At 38.4% G+C, this 14,458-nt stretch overlaps 1 protein-coding gene across 3 annotated transcripts in view; it reads right to left on the bottom strand.

Moving 5' to 3' along the window:
- The window catches only part of LOC149177316 (uncharacterized), a 98,987-nt gene that overhangs the window by 76,172 nt on the left and 8,357 nt on the right, over window positions 1-14,458 (bottom strand). For all 3 annotated transcript variants that reach the window (XM_089420081.1, XM_089420082.1, XM_089420083.1), the window contains one exon: window positions 1,587-1,633. In XM_089420081.1, the coding sequence (XP_089276207.1) occupies window positions 1,587-1,633 (47 nt within the window). The remainder of the gene's footprint in view (window positions 1-1,586; window positions 1,634-14,458) is intronic.

Raw genomic sequence — 14,458 nt, 5'->3', positions numbered from 1 at the left:
CCCCCACTTGACCCCTTTCTCATGTTGACCCCCTTACTTAAAAACACTCCTGGTACTTTTTAATGTTTTAGTGCCATGGTCACTTTTTCTCTCATAAAGTGACTTAAAATATACAAGTCACTTTAATAACATAAAGTCATAAAGTCGCTTTAATACACATGTGACTTTAATAAATTAAAATACAAGATACACAATTCATAAAAAATATTTTAGCTCCTTGACATTAATAAAACACATAATGTTACTTAGACAAAAGGATATTAATGTGTATTCCTAGGCCAAAAGGATAAATGCGTAGGAAACACATCCTTGGTACCATTTTTCTCAACACTGTCCTCATTGGATTTCACATAGAGAAAGTAGAATTTTAGATCTCACTCAAAATCTAGCAGACTTAACAATTTTTCAAGATTTCTAGATTGGGAAGATTGCAATGTTTCCATCAGATTTTGTCATGTACGAGGGTATGGAACTAGTGTTTAATCAAGGGCACTGAACTCTCTATGTACCTTGATGTTACTGGCATTGGTTGTTGAACTACTCTATCATGACGCTATTAAAAATATAGCCATCACTCAAACAAAATCTTGACTTGACATGCTACGTTTTTTCTATCTTATTTTAAACGCTTAGAGGGTGATATTGATGACAAAGATCCCAATATAGGCATTGATTTTGATGATAGGTAGGTATATGTTGTAGCATGATTTATATTGGATACTAGAGGCCATCTAGAGCCTGTTTGTAGATGTATTTTCAGTTTAGACATGGATTGCACTCGATGCTATTTTGGTTATGTGCACCCTTACATGCTATATAAATGAGAACTGTTGCTTAGTTCTGCGTAAATGGTTTGGATTCATATGGGATGCACATGAATATATATGTTTTTCTTTAAAATTTGAATATTTTATGTGTTTTTGGTCGACCGGTTTTTTGGTCCCTTATTTTTACCGGTTCCAACCAGTTCACAGCTCAGAGGGTGTCCTGGTTCAGTCACCAGTTCAGTTCCGATAACATTGGTCCTTTGTCTCAGTGCTACAACCACTCTTCATTGTTAGCCAACTTTTCATGACCTGCAGACCCTTCAAATGGAATTCATTCTCATTAATATATTCTACCTCTCAGGTATGAAAATTATTTGCATCTTCCTAACTGATTTAAATCTTCTATCGTAAAGACACATATAAAACTAGCTCAGAAGAATTTGAAATGATACAGGAAGAGCCTGCACAGAAGTTAGTACCAAAAATACAAGTTAAGGTTTACACAGATAAATCATAATACTCAAACTAACTTTCGACTCTTAACAATAATGTTGAAGGAATTAACTTTCGACTCTTAACAATAATGTTGAAGGAATTAAATATAGTTATTGATCTGGAACATAAGTGATAGATTAATCCAACAAAATGTTTACATCAGATGAAGCCATTCAAGATGTCATAACGAAACAGAATGTTTCTTGGCTCTTTAAAATTTAAAGAGGCATATATATCTGATACAGGTTGCAAGAATCTCTCATAGGTATAAAGGAATTTCTAAACAGAAAATAAATAAATTATTTTCAGGTTCATCAAACTCACCTTGGAGCTATCCACACCTTCCACCATATACAAGCTGGGTACACCAGCTGCCATTAGAATGTTGAATATACAACAAAACGCATGAGCATAGCATCAATACAAGAATTCAACAAAATGTTAAAAAGTCATCTTGCATGCATCTGCAACATAAATTCTTCCTCTTGCACCTTAAGATTATAAGAATAATAATGCTTATATAAGGCACCCAATTTTCAAGAGAATAAACTGTAAATGCAGATGATGTGAAGAAAAATTGTCAGGTGCTCAATAATGTTAAAGTATATAGCGTTAATAATTTTAAAGTATATAGTGTTAGATTCTATAATGCCTAATGTTCCAAAGTTCTAGTATAAGAAAATATGTGTGCATAACGAGAACTTGGTGTTTAAAATATTCAGGGTTAAGATGGATCTATGCATTTTTATTTTTTTTTAACATTTCACATCTGAATTCGATTTTTTTTTCACAAGTATGACACATCATCCAACTGCCACAAGAACACCTCATTTATCTAGGCACAATTATGGTTAAAGGGTCAGTCTTGAATTTAACCATTTTTTTCCCGTCCATTCCTTTTTTCCTTTTAACATTTGACATCTAACATTAAATTTTTTCCTTTTAATATTTGATATGACATCAATTTTTTTCCATTTTATTTTACTAGTGTGATGGACATACATACATATGTTACACATCTCATCCAACTGGGCTGTAAGAGCACCTCACTTCTCTAGGTGCAATTATGGTTGAAGGTTCCATCCAGAATTTAGTAAAGGAATATCTTATACATAGCTCAAGGTAGTTGTAGGTTGCACTATAAATATTTTACCTTTGTAATGAAATTTTCATGGAAGTATAAGAGATTATAGAATATGAGTTTCATGTGATGAGTTTATACATATCTTAAGTTTCTGGGCATATTTTATTTCCATGTATCAGAGAATAACAGGTTGTCACACAAAAGTCATGTCCTCCTAACTATGGCAAGGACCTTCCAAAGTTTGAGGGGAACTCTTTTGCTACTGTCCCACATGTCCTGGCATTTATGAAGCATATCTGGGAATTGATGGAAAGACATGAAGATGCCATGATAAGGTTATTTATGCTCTCTTTGGGACAAGGGCATGGTGGCTGGCTGAAGCATTCTTGCAGCCCAAAGAGCATACATTCTCTCAAAACTCTAGTTGAAAGCTTCCTCAAGCATTGCCACCCAAGATTCAGAAATTTGATGGTACATATCGGGAGTTGTTGGCAGCCCTAAAAGAGGAAGGCCTCCTTGGTCTTTTTGAAGGCAATGATGGCATTGTTGGGGATGAAAGTGGAGCATCTATGGAAGAGGGATTGTGCTCAGAATTTGAATATGAAAACACTAGAGATTTGTAACATGAACAACCTTGTGGCAGCAATGACAAGAAGGAGGGTCATTCTAGAATCTAGACTCTAAAGTGATTGCTGAACACATAAATGAGTACCACCATGAAAACTGTGATGACATTATTACACCACGTTCAAATGATACAAGTGTCACTCTTTCTGGAGAGGATTGGCATCAGGTTGGTGATGTTTTTATTGGCTGCCCCATAGGAAACAGTGCTGCAGATCTAGAAGAAGAATGTAGTAGCAGTTTTGAGATGTATCTGGTGCAGGATTTATGCTCGAAACTAGAAGCAGGAACACTCCCTTCTCTTATGGCTTATGTCCATGATAATCATAATAATGAAAACAGCAACCTTGACACTCATAATGATCCTCTCATCAGTATGGATCAATCATCAGACCATATATTTGGGGCTGGGTAGAGGCAAGTCATATACACTGTACTTGCATGGACCACCAGTGTTTGATGATCACCAAGAAGAGAGGAAGTCTGATTCTGAGCCCTTCACAAGCATCCCTCAGGAGGATTTCAAGACTGTGTCATGTTAAAGTAGTGTTGGACTAACCTCCCTAGACTTGACTTGTCACAAGAATTGAGGATAGAATATCCCTCTGAGGACAAGAGACTTTGCTCCAAATATGAAAGCAATGAGGATTTTGCACCAAACATTGGCATTTCTGATAATGAGAATTAGCATTACATAAGTTATGAAATCCTCAATGATGAATTTGTTGCTCCAGAGGAACACAAGTATTTCTGTTTTGCACACCAGTTTCCCCAAGTCTTGAACAATGAAAAGGAGAAATCAGAAGAGTCCTCCACAGAAATTGCCCATAGCAGTGATTCCAAAATTGATTCAACTCTGCAAAGATCGAAGGAAATTGCAGGATTCCCTGGGTGTACGTGAAATCAGAAAGAGGCTGTTTCAACCTGCTCTACATGACAATGCATATTCTAATATTCTAGATCAGCCCGGTTTCCAGCTATGGCTGGCAAAGGTTCTTTTGGAGCCAGAGGTTGCAAAGAAAGCGCAAAGAGCAAGAATCACAAACATATATAATGGACTTTATCTTGTTGAACTTGTCAGCAGATATTAAGAATCTCACCCGAACATAACCATTTAAGTTGAACCAAAATATCTTGCAGGACCATATTTCTTGGTCTAAGATAAAACATTTTGACAGTGAACTGTAGTGTTTCCTTTCTCTCATTTAGAATATAAGATTACAGCACTGATGTGCGAGAGGAGGTGAGTATAAGGCAAACTGATATATATGTGTGTGAAGAATTTGTTTGATGACTGGTCACACTTGAAGTTTAAAGTTTAAACCCTTCCTGCAGTAGAGAAGCATCTCTTTGCTGTCCCTATGCCTTACTTTCAGCCAGCAGGTCAGTGTCTCCAAAAGGATCACACGACCACCCAGATTTGAAAAGGATCAATAATAACAAAATCTACTCGATCTTCTAGTGATTTCTTCATTGACAAATACTCATGGAGCACCAGCCCATGGCAGTCAATCAGAGTTCTGAAGCATAAACATAGTCAATTGGAATGCCTGTGTGTTGGAGATGTCCAGCCCCTGAGATCACTTGAATAGGGCAAAGGAGCAGCTGCTGTAGCACTATACCGAATCTGTCTATGTACCCCAAAACTGTATCATTTTCAGCAGGCATGGGCTACCTTTGTCCAAGGTATCACTGGACAAGCAGGCATAACTGTGCATTCCAGGAGGGAGTGCGAGTTGCAATGCAGGCAGCCGAGCAGAAAAAGGAGGAGATTCCTGTTTATTTTCGCAGTTGTGAGTTTTGCAGGAAATGGCCTCAGCAAGACTTTGAGATCGGGATAGGCTAGGTGGAGCCTCAAACTATTATATCTAGAAAGCCAGAATGTCTTTCCTGCTAGATGAGCAAGGTCTGAAGACGTATGCAGAGAAGGTTGTCGCCGTACCTACAAACCCATAGCAGTTAGAGAATTACAATAAGGAGATGGCCAAGGAAAAGCGGTTGATCCTTGATGGTGTTCAAGAGCAGATAGTCTCACACTTAGCAGCCAAGAATACGGCAAAGAAATGTGGGATGCAGATCCTATGCTTTTCCAGAATCCTTTCAAGAACCGAAAGATGTTCTTGAAGGAGAAGTTGAGGACCACCAGGATGCATAAGGGTGAAGGGGTCACTTCTTATCTCACCAGGATTTAGAATGTCTGAGACAAGCTTGCCACAATTGGAGAAGAACCTCAAGAGAGTGAGCTAGTGCGTACATCTTTCAATGGTTTCACCATGGAATGGGCTACCTTCGTCCAAGGTATCACTCGACAAGACAATCTACCGAGTTGGGATCGTTGTTGGCAGATTTCACATAGGAGATGAGGCTTGTTCTAGTTGAGAGCAATATCAGTGGCAACAGTAGCAAAGGACCAAAGGGTGTGAAGGAAGAGGAGAATGTAGCTCTTGCATCAAAGGGGAAGGCAAAGAAAGGTCCTAATCAGGGACAAGGATTGCAGGGAGGAGAAAAGAAGAAGAAGGATCTATCGAAAGATCAATTGCTTCAAATGTGGTGAGTTTGGTCACTACAATACCCAGTGTCCAAAGAGGAAGAAGGACAAGGAGGAGAAGCAGGAGCAGGCAGCAGTTTCAATGGAGATCGATAATTTTTCTCCCAGGTTGGAGGACAAATTCGCTTTGTATGCAACTATACATTCAGGAGAGAGGTGGGGAGAATTGAGCTCTAGACTCAAGAGTTGCAAAGGTTTGGGTAGGATACATGGAGGTTAGCATTACACAAATGTTTCCTCACAGATCATTGCCTTTGCTACGGGGGCCCACAGTTTTCAGTAGCGGACGGATCAGTGTTAGCATGGCGCAGTCAAATCTTGAGAGACAATTATAGAGACTAGTTGCAGTCAGTTATTGGGGGGCACAAAACCAATCAGGGCACAGACAGTTACTCAGTAGACAGTGCAGATACTAGCTGTAGTCAGAGACTCAGGAGAAAAATGCAAAGCCGATATGGAGACAAAGTGGATTTGTAGTTTTGTTCTCAATTGTAGTAGTTGCAGCAGCAGCAGCAACGTGAGATCAATAGCAGAGTTGGAAATAGTACAGGAGGTATAGTGCAGTGTCAACAGCAACGCAAATGCAAGATGGTTCAACTACAAACTGGAAAATTAATCGAAGTATGCGCAATCGTTGGTGGGCAATGGCAAGTTGTCACAAATGTCAAACGTCAACAGCATATGGATGGATGTTATGAGACTGAGGGAACACCTTCCTCGCTAAGAGGGAGTATTAGTTTTTGTAGCATCAGACAGGTGTTCTAGTCTCGTCTTTGGTCGAAGATGCTAAGGAACACAAGATCTCCAAAACCCAAAAAATAATTCGATAGAAAACAACTACAAATGGCACAATTAGGTTAATTGATCAATAATCAAATATTTCCTAACTCTAACATACGAAAAGTGATTAACTAACAACAATTAATTGAGAAAGGTGAGAATTCTCTAGAAACTCACATGGATCAAGTTGGAGATGATCTTAGTCGTTGATGGGGATCTAATCATGGTCATTGGTTCACCAACAAGAGATTATAAGAGCAACTCGATGGGTAGATGGAGAATACACTTGTGAGGTCGAGTTCATTAGCAAATCGAGCTACCAGTTGCACAGATTGAGCGGGAGAGAGAAGTTCAAGCTAGAAGGGACGCAAAGACAGAAAGGGAGCAACAAAAGTGAATTCCAAAGGAATTTCCAGTTCCAGATAGGCAGCAACAAGAGGTCGAGTTATTCCACTAGAGGTTGCACAGGGACTGCGCAGGCAGCTTCAATGAGGCAGTTCGATTTGGCTGAGGAGGTCGATTCAGTTGTCGGAGGCCGGGATAATTTTCCAGAGGGTCGGAGAATCACTTCCAGAGGCATCAACTGACAAGACGACTTGATCAGAGGCAAATTCAGGTTATGTGTGAAGGTTTGCACAATAACTACGCAGGGGCCTGCGCAAGGGTTCTTGGAGGGCCAGTTTTTTGAAACAGGTTGTGCCAAGATTGCTCTTAGAGAGAGAGAAAAGTCACTCTAATAATTTTGGCTAGATTATTTGTTGAGGATTGCTAGTTTGGCATCTAGATTGTACTCAAAATTTTCATTGTTGCATAATAATAATAGAACCCTCATCTGCTGCACTAGTTTTCATACATTGGATTTTTCCGGGGACATTTGTCCAAAATAACTGTGTCAATTTTATCGTGTGTGCGCTATCATTTTCTTAGTTTCCAGTTTATTTCTGCAGCATATTTATTTGTGAAAAATTGCAATGTGATTTATTCGTTGTTTGTTGTAGCAAATAAACTGCATAATTAATTAGATAGGAGAATAAATTTCCAGTTGCTGCAATTTAAGAAAATCTCACAGTGAGATTGCACTATGCAACAAGGAAAACAAGCATGCTCATAGAACAATAACATCAACTAATAAGAAGTCAAAGGGATCATAAAAATCTAAAAGGACACTATGACCCTTTCATCCACAAATTTTCCTTTTAAAAAGAATGAACCCTTGCTTCTACACTTCAATGGATACCTCTTATTTTACTCCGACAAGTAAGGATGCTCTCCAAGGACAGTTTTGGATCCCATATACCCTAAGTGGGCAATTGTCATCCCTTATACTAACTTGACTACCATTTCTACAACTCACATCTAAGTCAAGAAAGGATGATAACTCACATCTACTTTTTCTTTGACTCAATAAGACACATGTATAACTTTGCATGTCTTTATATTTGACTTTTACCCTCTCTTTAATATTAACCAATGGAGGGCAATATTAACCACCAACAACAATAGTAGTTTTTAACCTCGTATGACTCAATAATTAATCTGGAAACCTCCTTGAGCATTATGCTTAGCAAAAGGGGTCAAACCCATCAAGCTATCCCCTAGGGATATACCTTTTCCAAGCAAAAAATCGCAGCAAACCCCATAGGAATTTCCCTCCATTTCATAAAGGATACACAAGTTAAACCCATTGGCGTTAATTACAATGTCTAACCCAATATGGCCATCAAGTGAGGCATGCAACAAAAGCAATTAGTGCAAAGGATCAATTCCAAGACTTCCTTGCATGAAGCTCAAAGCACTTAACCACTTAAGTTAGCCCAACAAGCTTCTACACACACACATATATATTCACTTGCCTCTCAAATAATTCTTTTAATTGCTTTAGAATTTTGCTTGCCTAAATACAATTTGGTTGTGCTTCTTGGAACCCATTCAAACAACTTTGGCAATGACAATTCCTTGATGTCTCAATCAACCTTAAGGACCGCAAAAAACCAAGGGTGCCACTCAGTGTTGATAATATTGTTGAGATATCAGTGATATTTGGAAATATAGTGATATTTTCATCCTTGAAAATATCGTGATATTTGGAAATATTGCGATATTTTCATCGCGATATTTCCGAAATATCGTCGATATCCCAGCAAAATATCAAACAACGACCTAATTTATCGTCGGGCATCTTGGGCCGCAGCAACAAAAGCGATTTTTTGGGTTTTATTTACTCATTTTGCTTTCTTAGTCTTGGAGAAGGAAGGGGAAGAGTTTTGTGGTGGTTTTCAAAGAGGGATTAAGGATCAACCAACCATTATCACCACCAACTAAAAAAAATTTGTGGATCAAAAATTTAGGAATAGTGAGACAAACTTCATTTCTTCCATTAACAGGTATGTTAATTATTTTTTTATAATTTAGGGTTATGTTTGCTTACCTCTTTGCCTACCAACATTTTTCTTCTTTATTTTTTTTCCATTTGCTATGATTTTCATGCCCATAAGCCAATGCAAGGGTTTTCTCCATAATTGGAGAGCAAGCTTCATTTCTTTTTTTAACTTTCTTATGCACCCTCTTATTGCCATTTTTCATTGCAAATAATGTAGTAAACAAATATTTTTTAAAATGAGGTGGTTAGTATTTTTTGTGTATGGGAGTTTAATGCTATTTTTTTGTTTTTTTGGTGACCTAGGTTTGAATTAGTTCACTACAAATATGCCAAAAGCCTTGGACCCATTTTGGCAGCATGGGGAACCTGATGGTGGGACAAATTAGTCATATCTATCATGCAAATTGTGTGGGACCAATATGACAGAAGGGGTTACGCGATTGAAATACCATCTAGCTAGACTCCCGGGACATGATGTCAGGATTTGTACAATTTCTAGTGTGGAGCTTATACAAAAATCTCTTGAAGCAATTGATGAAAAAGACAGAAAGAAGGAAGAGGCAGAAAGAAACAAGGTTGAACGTGCAGGTAGATCTTTCGAGATATCTTCTTCTAATTTTGAGGTTGAGGGTAGTGGGAGGGGCTCCACAACGTCACCTGCTAGTGCTAATGTTACTGGGAGTGGGAGGTCATCATTTTTTGTTCCACAAACAAGACATGGAGCACAACCTTCCATAAAATTAGTTGTTAAAAAAAAGGAGAAGCAAGAAGCAGATAGAGTTATGGGGAGGTATCTTTTCTGGAGCGACTTAACTCTCAGCATCACCAAAACCAATCCATTTTGGCTGCCAATGTGTGATGTTATTGTTATTGTGGGCCCAGAGTACAAAAGTGCTACATATGAGGAGTTGCAGGGGCTAATCCTTCAAGTAGAAAAGCAGGACATCAACTCCAGATTGGCAGAGTTCAAACAGACATGGGAAGTGTCTGGATGCACAGTGATGTCTGATGGTTGGACAGATAAAAAGGGTACGACCCTTCTAAATTTTTTGGTACAATGTCCTAAAGATACCATGTTTATTCAATCAGTGGATGCATCAGCACATATAAAAAATGCAACATTGGTATGTGAGTTGTTAGATGGGTTCATCTGGGAGATTGGTGTGGAGAATGTGGTGCAAATCATAACAGATAATGCAACTAATTATGTGTTTGTCGGCAGTTGCTTATGGAGAGGCACCGCACATTGTTCTAAACTCTATGTGCAGCACATTGTATTGATTTGTTGCTTGAGAATATGGGGAAACTCTCATTCATCAAGGAGGTGAATGATATGGCTAGGAGCGTCCCCAATTTTATATATAACCATGATTTTGTTCTTAGCCTCATGAGGAGATACACTAGAAACAATGAGTTGTGGCATCCGGAAATCACACATTTTGCCACCAACTTTATTACTCTTTAGTCTTTGCTTCGATGCTAATTTGAGTTGAAGCAAATGTTTGCTTCTTATGAGTGATGTGATTGTAGATATAGCAGGATGCAGCAGGAGAGAGCCATTGCAGGGAGTAGAAGCAGCGCGCCCAGTTAGTGAACCTATAGTAAACGTTTTGAGATTGGTAGATGGTGACAAGCCTGCAATGGCTTATTTGTTTGAGGCCATGGATAGGGCCAAGGAGGCCATTCATGCTTATTATGCAGACAAGGGTTTTGTTGGGCTTGATAGATAGAAGATGTTATGGGATGCGATTGATACTCAGTGGACAGGGATGCTTCATCGACCCATTCATGTAGCAACACTCTTCCTCAACCCCACATTTTCATACAAATGTGCCTTTGATTTTGATGGCGACGTGATGGAAGGGCTCCATTTATGTATTGAAAGGATGGTTCCTGATCCTGAGGTTCATATCAAAATCAATCACGAGATACAGTTTTATCGAGATTATGTTGGACTATTTGGCTTTAATGATGCTATCAGGAAAAGGACCCTCTTCATGCCACATAAGTGACAAGTCATGACTCATTAGAATTTTCAATTTAGAATTTACTTATTTATAATTTTAGATTTTTTAAATTCAATTATGTAACTTTTATTTGAAAGTTTAATTATGTTTTAAGTTTTTAACGTTTTTATTTCTTTATTTTGTTGTAGATATTTGGTGGCGAAGCTATGGTGCAAGGGCACCAAATTTGCAGAAATTGGCCATAAGAATCCTGAGTCAAACATGTAGCTCTTCAGGGTGTGAGTGCAATTGGAGTGTATTTGAGAAAATACACTCAAAAAAGCACAACAGGTATAACTTTGAGCTTTAGCCTTCAGTTGAGCAATTACATTTATTGTAATTTTAATTTATGACCCTCAAGTGTCAAGAGTCAAGACTCAAGCGCAACAGGTATAACTTTGAGCTTTAGCCTTGAATTGAGCAATTACATTTATTGTGATTTTTAATTTATGACCCTCAAGTGTCAAGAGACAAGACTCACTAGTTTTTTGACACTCTTACAGGTTGGAGTTCTCACGCCTCAATGATTTAGTGTATGTGCATTACAATCTCCGACTTCGAGTGAAGCAAATAGAAACACCAATGGATCCAAATGCCATTTCCTTAGACAATATTGATGTATTGTCTCAGTGGAGGGTGGAGTCTGAGGTGCCCATCTTGGAGGAGTCACCTGCATGGTTAGAGAGAGAGGAACCATTAGAACAAGGGCAGCAAGAGGAGGAGGACTCAGGGGAGGAGCAGCATGAGGAGGAGGAACAAGAGGAAGAGGAGGAGGAGGAGGAGACTGTGGGAGCATCAGCGTCAACACCATCTACTATAGATATAGGAGAGCACAGCTCCATACCCAACAGTCATTATTTGACATTAGGTGCAAGGTCAGGGCCTTCTACTACTAGGGGTAGGCCTGGCAAACAGCCCATCATGTTTTCCCGTAAAAGGGGGAGAGGGCACTAATCTCAGATAGCTAGCTGCTAGTTTTATTTGTTTTGCTACATATAACTCATGATGATGAGATACTTTTATATATGTGATGTTATTTTGTATTGGTTCTCCACATTTGAGTCCTTGTAAGGACAATTATCAGGGATCAGCAGGATTTGGTATCACCTTTAATGTATCATTTTTATTTTACATCCACTACATCATATATATCAATGCTTTCTTCATATTTATGTGCCAATGTGTTTAATTCATGTTGTTATTATTTTATATGTTTAAAAATCTATTATGCATTTTTTATGTTTGCTGACATTTTCCGATATTTTTCCAATGTTGCCGATAAGATGTTTTCGAAACCCTCACTGATATTTTTCCGATACCGATATTTTCAACACTAATGCCACTAGCCTTTGCAAGAACACCACAAGTACCTATGCAGACATAAGAGCATCAATTTGTTCTTTGCTAAATCATTTAAATCAAAGCATAAATTTGCTTTAAGACACAGTCACATTACCACCCTTTCTCAAGCTCTATCAAACTCATCATCTGGCCCTTTGCTTTAGAAGTCCCAATATGTAAAAAATGTAACACATTCATAATGGATCATCATATTATTTATAACATATTTCAAAACACACACACACATATTTCCTACATACATATATTGCAAAACAGATATATATATATATAGAGAGAGAGAGAGAAAGAAAAGTCCATGAGCCCAAAGGGTTAGCTCAATCAATTGCCACAAATTGTAATGTTCGCAAATTTTTTGCATGCAAAATCACTTAGGAGTTTTGCAATTTTGGAAATAATTAACAAGGGGGCTTAAATTTGCCTAAGGAGACTTTATTAAAGAAGGAGAAAGGATGATATTTCCTAGGCAAGTTGGATGTCACTTTAACTTTATAAAGTGGAGTATCATAAAGTGACTTTATAAAAGTGAATTTAATAAAAATAAATAAAAAATAATAAAGAGAGAAAAGGGAAGGTGAAGATGAAAAGACAAAAGGGAAGGCAAAGATGAAAAGACAATCCTAAACTCATTAAAGAAGGGAATTGAGGAGACTCTAATTCATTCATACATTGTGTGAGTTTGAAGAGAGTGCTCTTGGAGAAAGTTGGAAGAGGACGCTGAGGGCTTTGGAGCCCTAGCTGCCATAGCAGACTTCAGTGTTGCAACGAGACCCCCTAGTCTGAGAGTGAAAGCACTCAGATTTCACCGTAGAACTTCAATGGAGAACGAATTTCCTGAGAAATATTGAAGTACTCAAGCTTATCAATTGTTTTATATCCTTATACTGCATTTTCCTCTTTCCTATGACAGGCTGAAGGCTTCACAGAGAATGAAGTGTCAAAGACAAATTAATATCAGTAAATAATGCAGTTTCATGGGACCCACAAATTATTGAGAGGACTGCAGACTTTTATGGTGGGGCCAGACCAAATATTTCTCCAAAGAGACATAGCGTAAAACTTGGCCTGACCTAGGTTGGGTGCATCAAGGCAGCACGCTTCCCATTGAAAATTATTGAGTTGGATCGAGCCTTCCTGAAGGTGAAAAAGGGGGAGTTGGCTTAATTTTCCTTGGTGGGTTGACGCATTTCTAACTGTTGGACCTTATTTCTCTAGAAGGAACGAGTTGACATTCTTGTTGGATGAAAGTTGGGTCGTATTTCTTCCTGGGCAGTGTTTTCATTAAAAGACTGAACGTGTGGATGGTGGGGTGCTTCAAATAGCTACAGGTTTGGTCGTATTTTTGGTGTTGAGCGTGAGACTGTTCTCCCAAGGTTTTATTTTGAGTTTTGGAGGTCACATTGAGGAGGTCAAAAGCTATTTCTCCCTCATTCCTTGATGTCGTAGCTTCACTGGAGGGCCTGTGTATCACCTTTAGAGTCATATTCGTAAAGGTTGTTGTCTATTATCCATTGCATTAAATTTCTAAAGTTAACTATTGCCAAATATACAATTGTCTAGAGACTGTTGATACATGTGGAGGAATTAAAAACAATGTACAGTGAGGCCAACTTATGAAAACATCACCTACAGCAAAGTGTAACCGAACTGTTTGAAGAAATATCTCCATGAAACTCCAACTAAAAAACTCAGAAATTTCTAAAGAAATTCATAAGTTTCTCAAAGCAAAATCTTACAGTGGTATCAGAGCCCTAATCTTGGCTCAGCCTGTGGGAAACCCTCCATTTTATGACACCATAGCATGACTCTGGCTAGTTGTGGGTGATATCAAGGAGAAAAATTCCAGGACCAGAATTAAAGGCTAAAGGTAACTAAGAGAAATGCTTCCCACTCAAAAATTCAAAAATTACAGTCAAGCTTTCACAAAAGTGACAGAACTTATAGAGGCTTGGGTCTGGTCAAAGAAAGCAAGAAAGGAAAAGGAAGGTTGCAGACTCGAAGATAAATCAGTGGCCACAAACCCGGAAGAATGTGGAGAAGGATATGAAGTTGGCCTCCCCAGAGATCATCCTCAAGATGGTGATGAAGCACTATGCAAGCCCATAGATGATTCTTTGACAAATAACAGAGAAACAGAAAAGATCAAATTTCGCCAGGAAAATGTTGATTTAGTTTGTCAACCATCTGTTCATGTATGGGATGTGGATGGCACTAATGCTGAAGATTGCTCCATCATTGTCGAAGAAATTATTGCTATTCCACTGCAGAATGACAGGACACTTGCCCAAAGATTAAAGGACAAAACCACGAAAGAGGCTTTTTCCCATTCTTGTAATGTTGGTGGTGACATGAGCAGAATTGGAAAGATAGACGGTGGCAGAATCGGCCTAACAGTAAATAAATTACTATATACTG

This window comes from Pinus tabuliformis, chromosome 4_1, assembly GCF_031772625.1.
Source record: "Pinus tabuliformis cultivar Carrire ecotype Pingquan chromosome 4_1, CPIR1, whole genome shotgun sequence".
In the NCBI taxonomy this organism is placed as follows: Eukaryota; Viridiplantae; Streptophyta; class Pinopsida; order Pinales; family Pinaceae; genus Pinus; species Pinus tabuliformis.
Note: the sequence above shows the minus strand (reverse complement) of the source record. Positions and strands in the feature narration are given on the sequence as shown.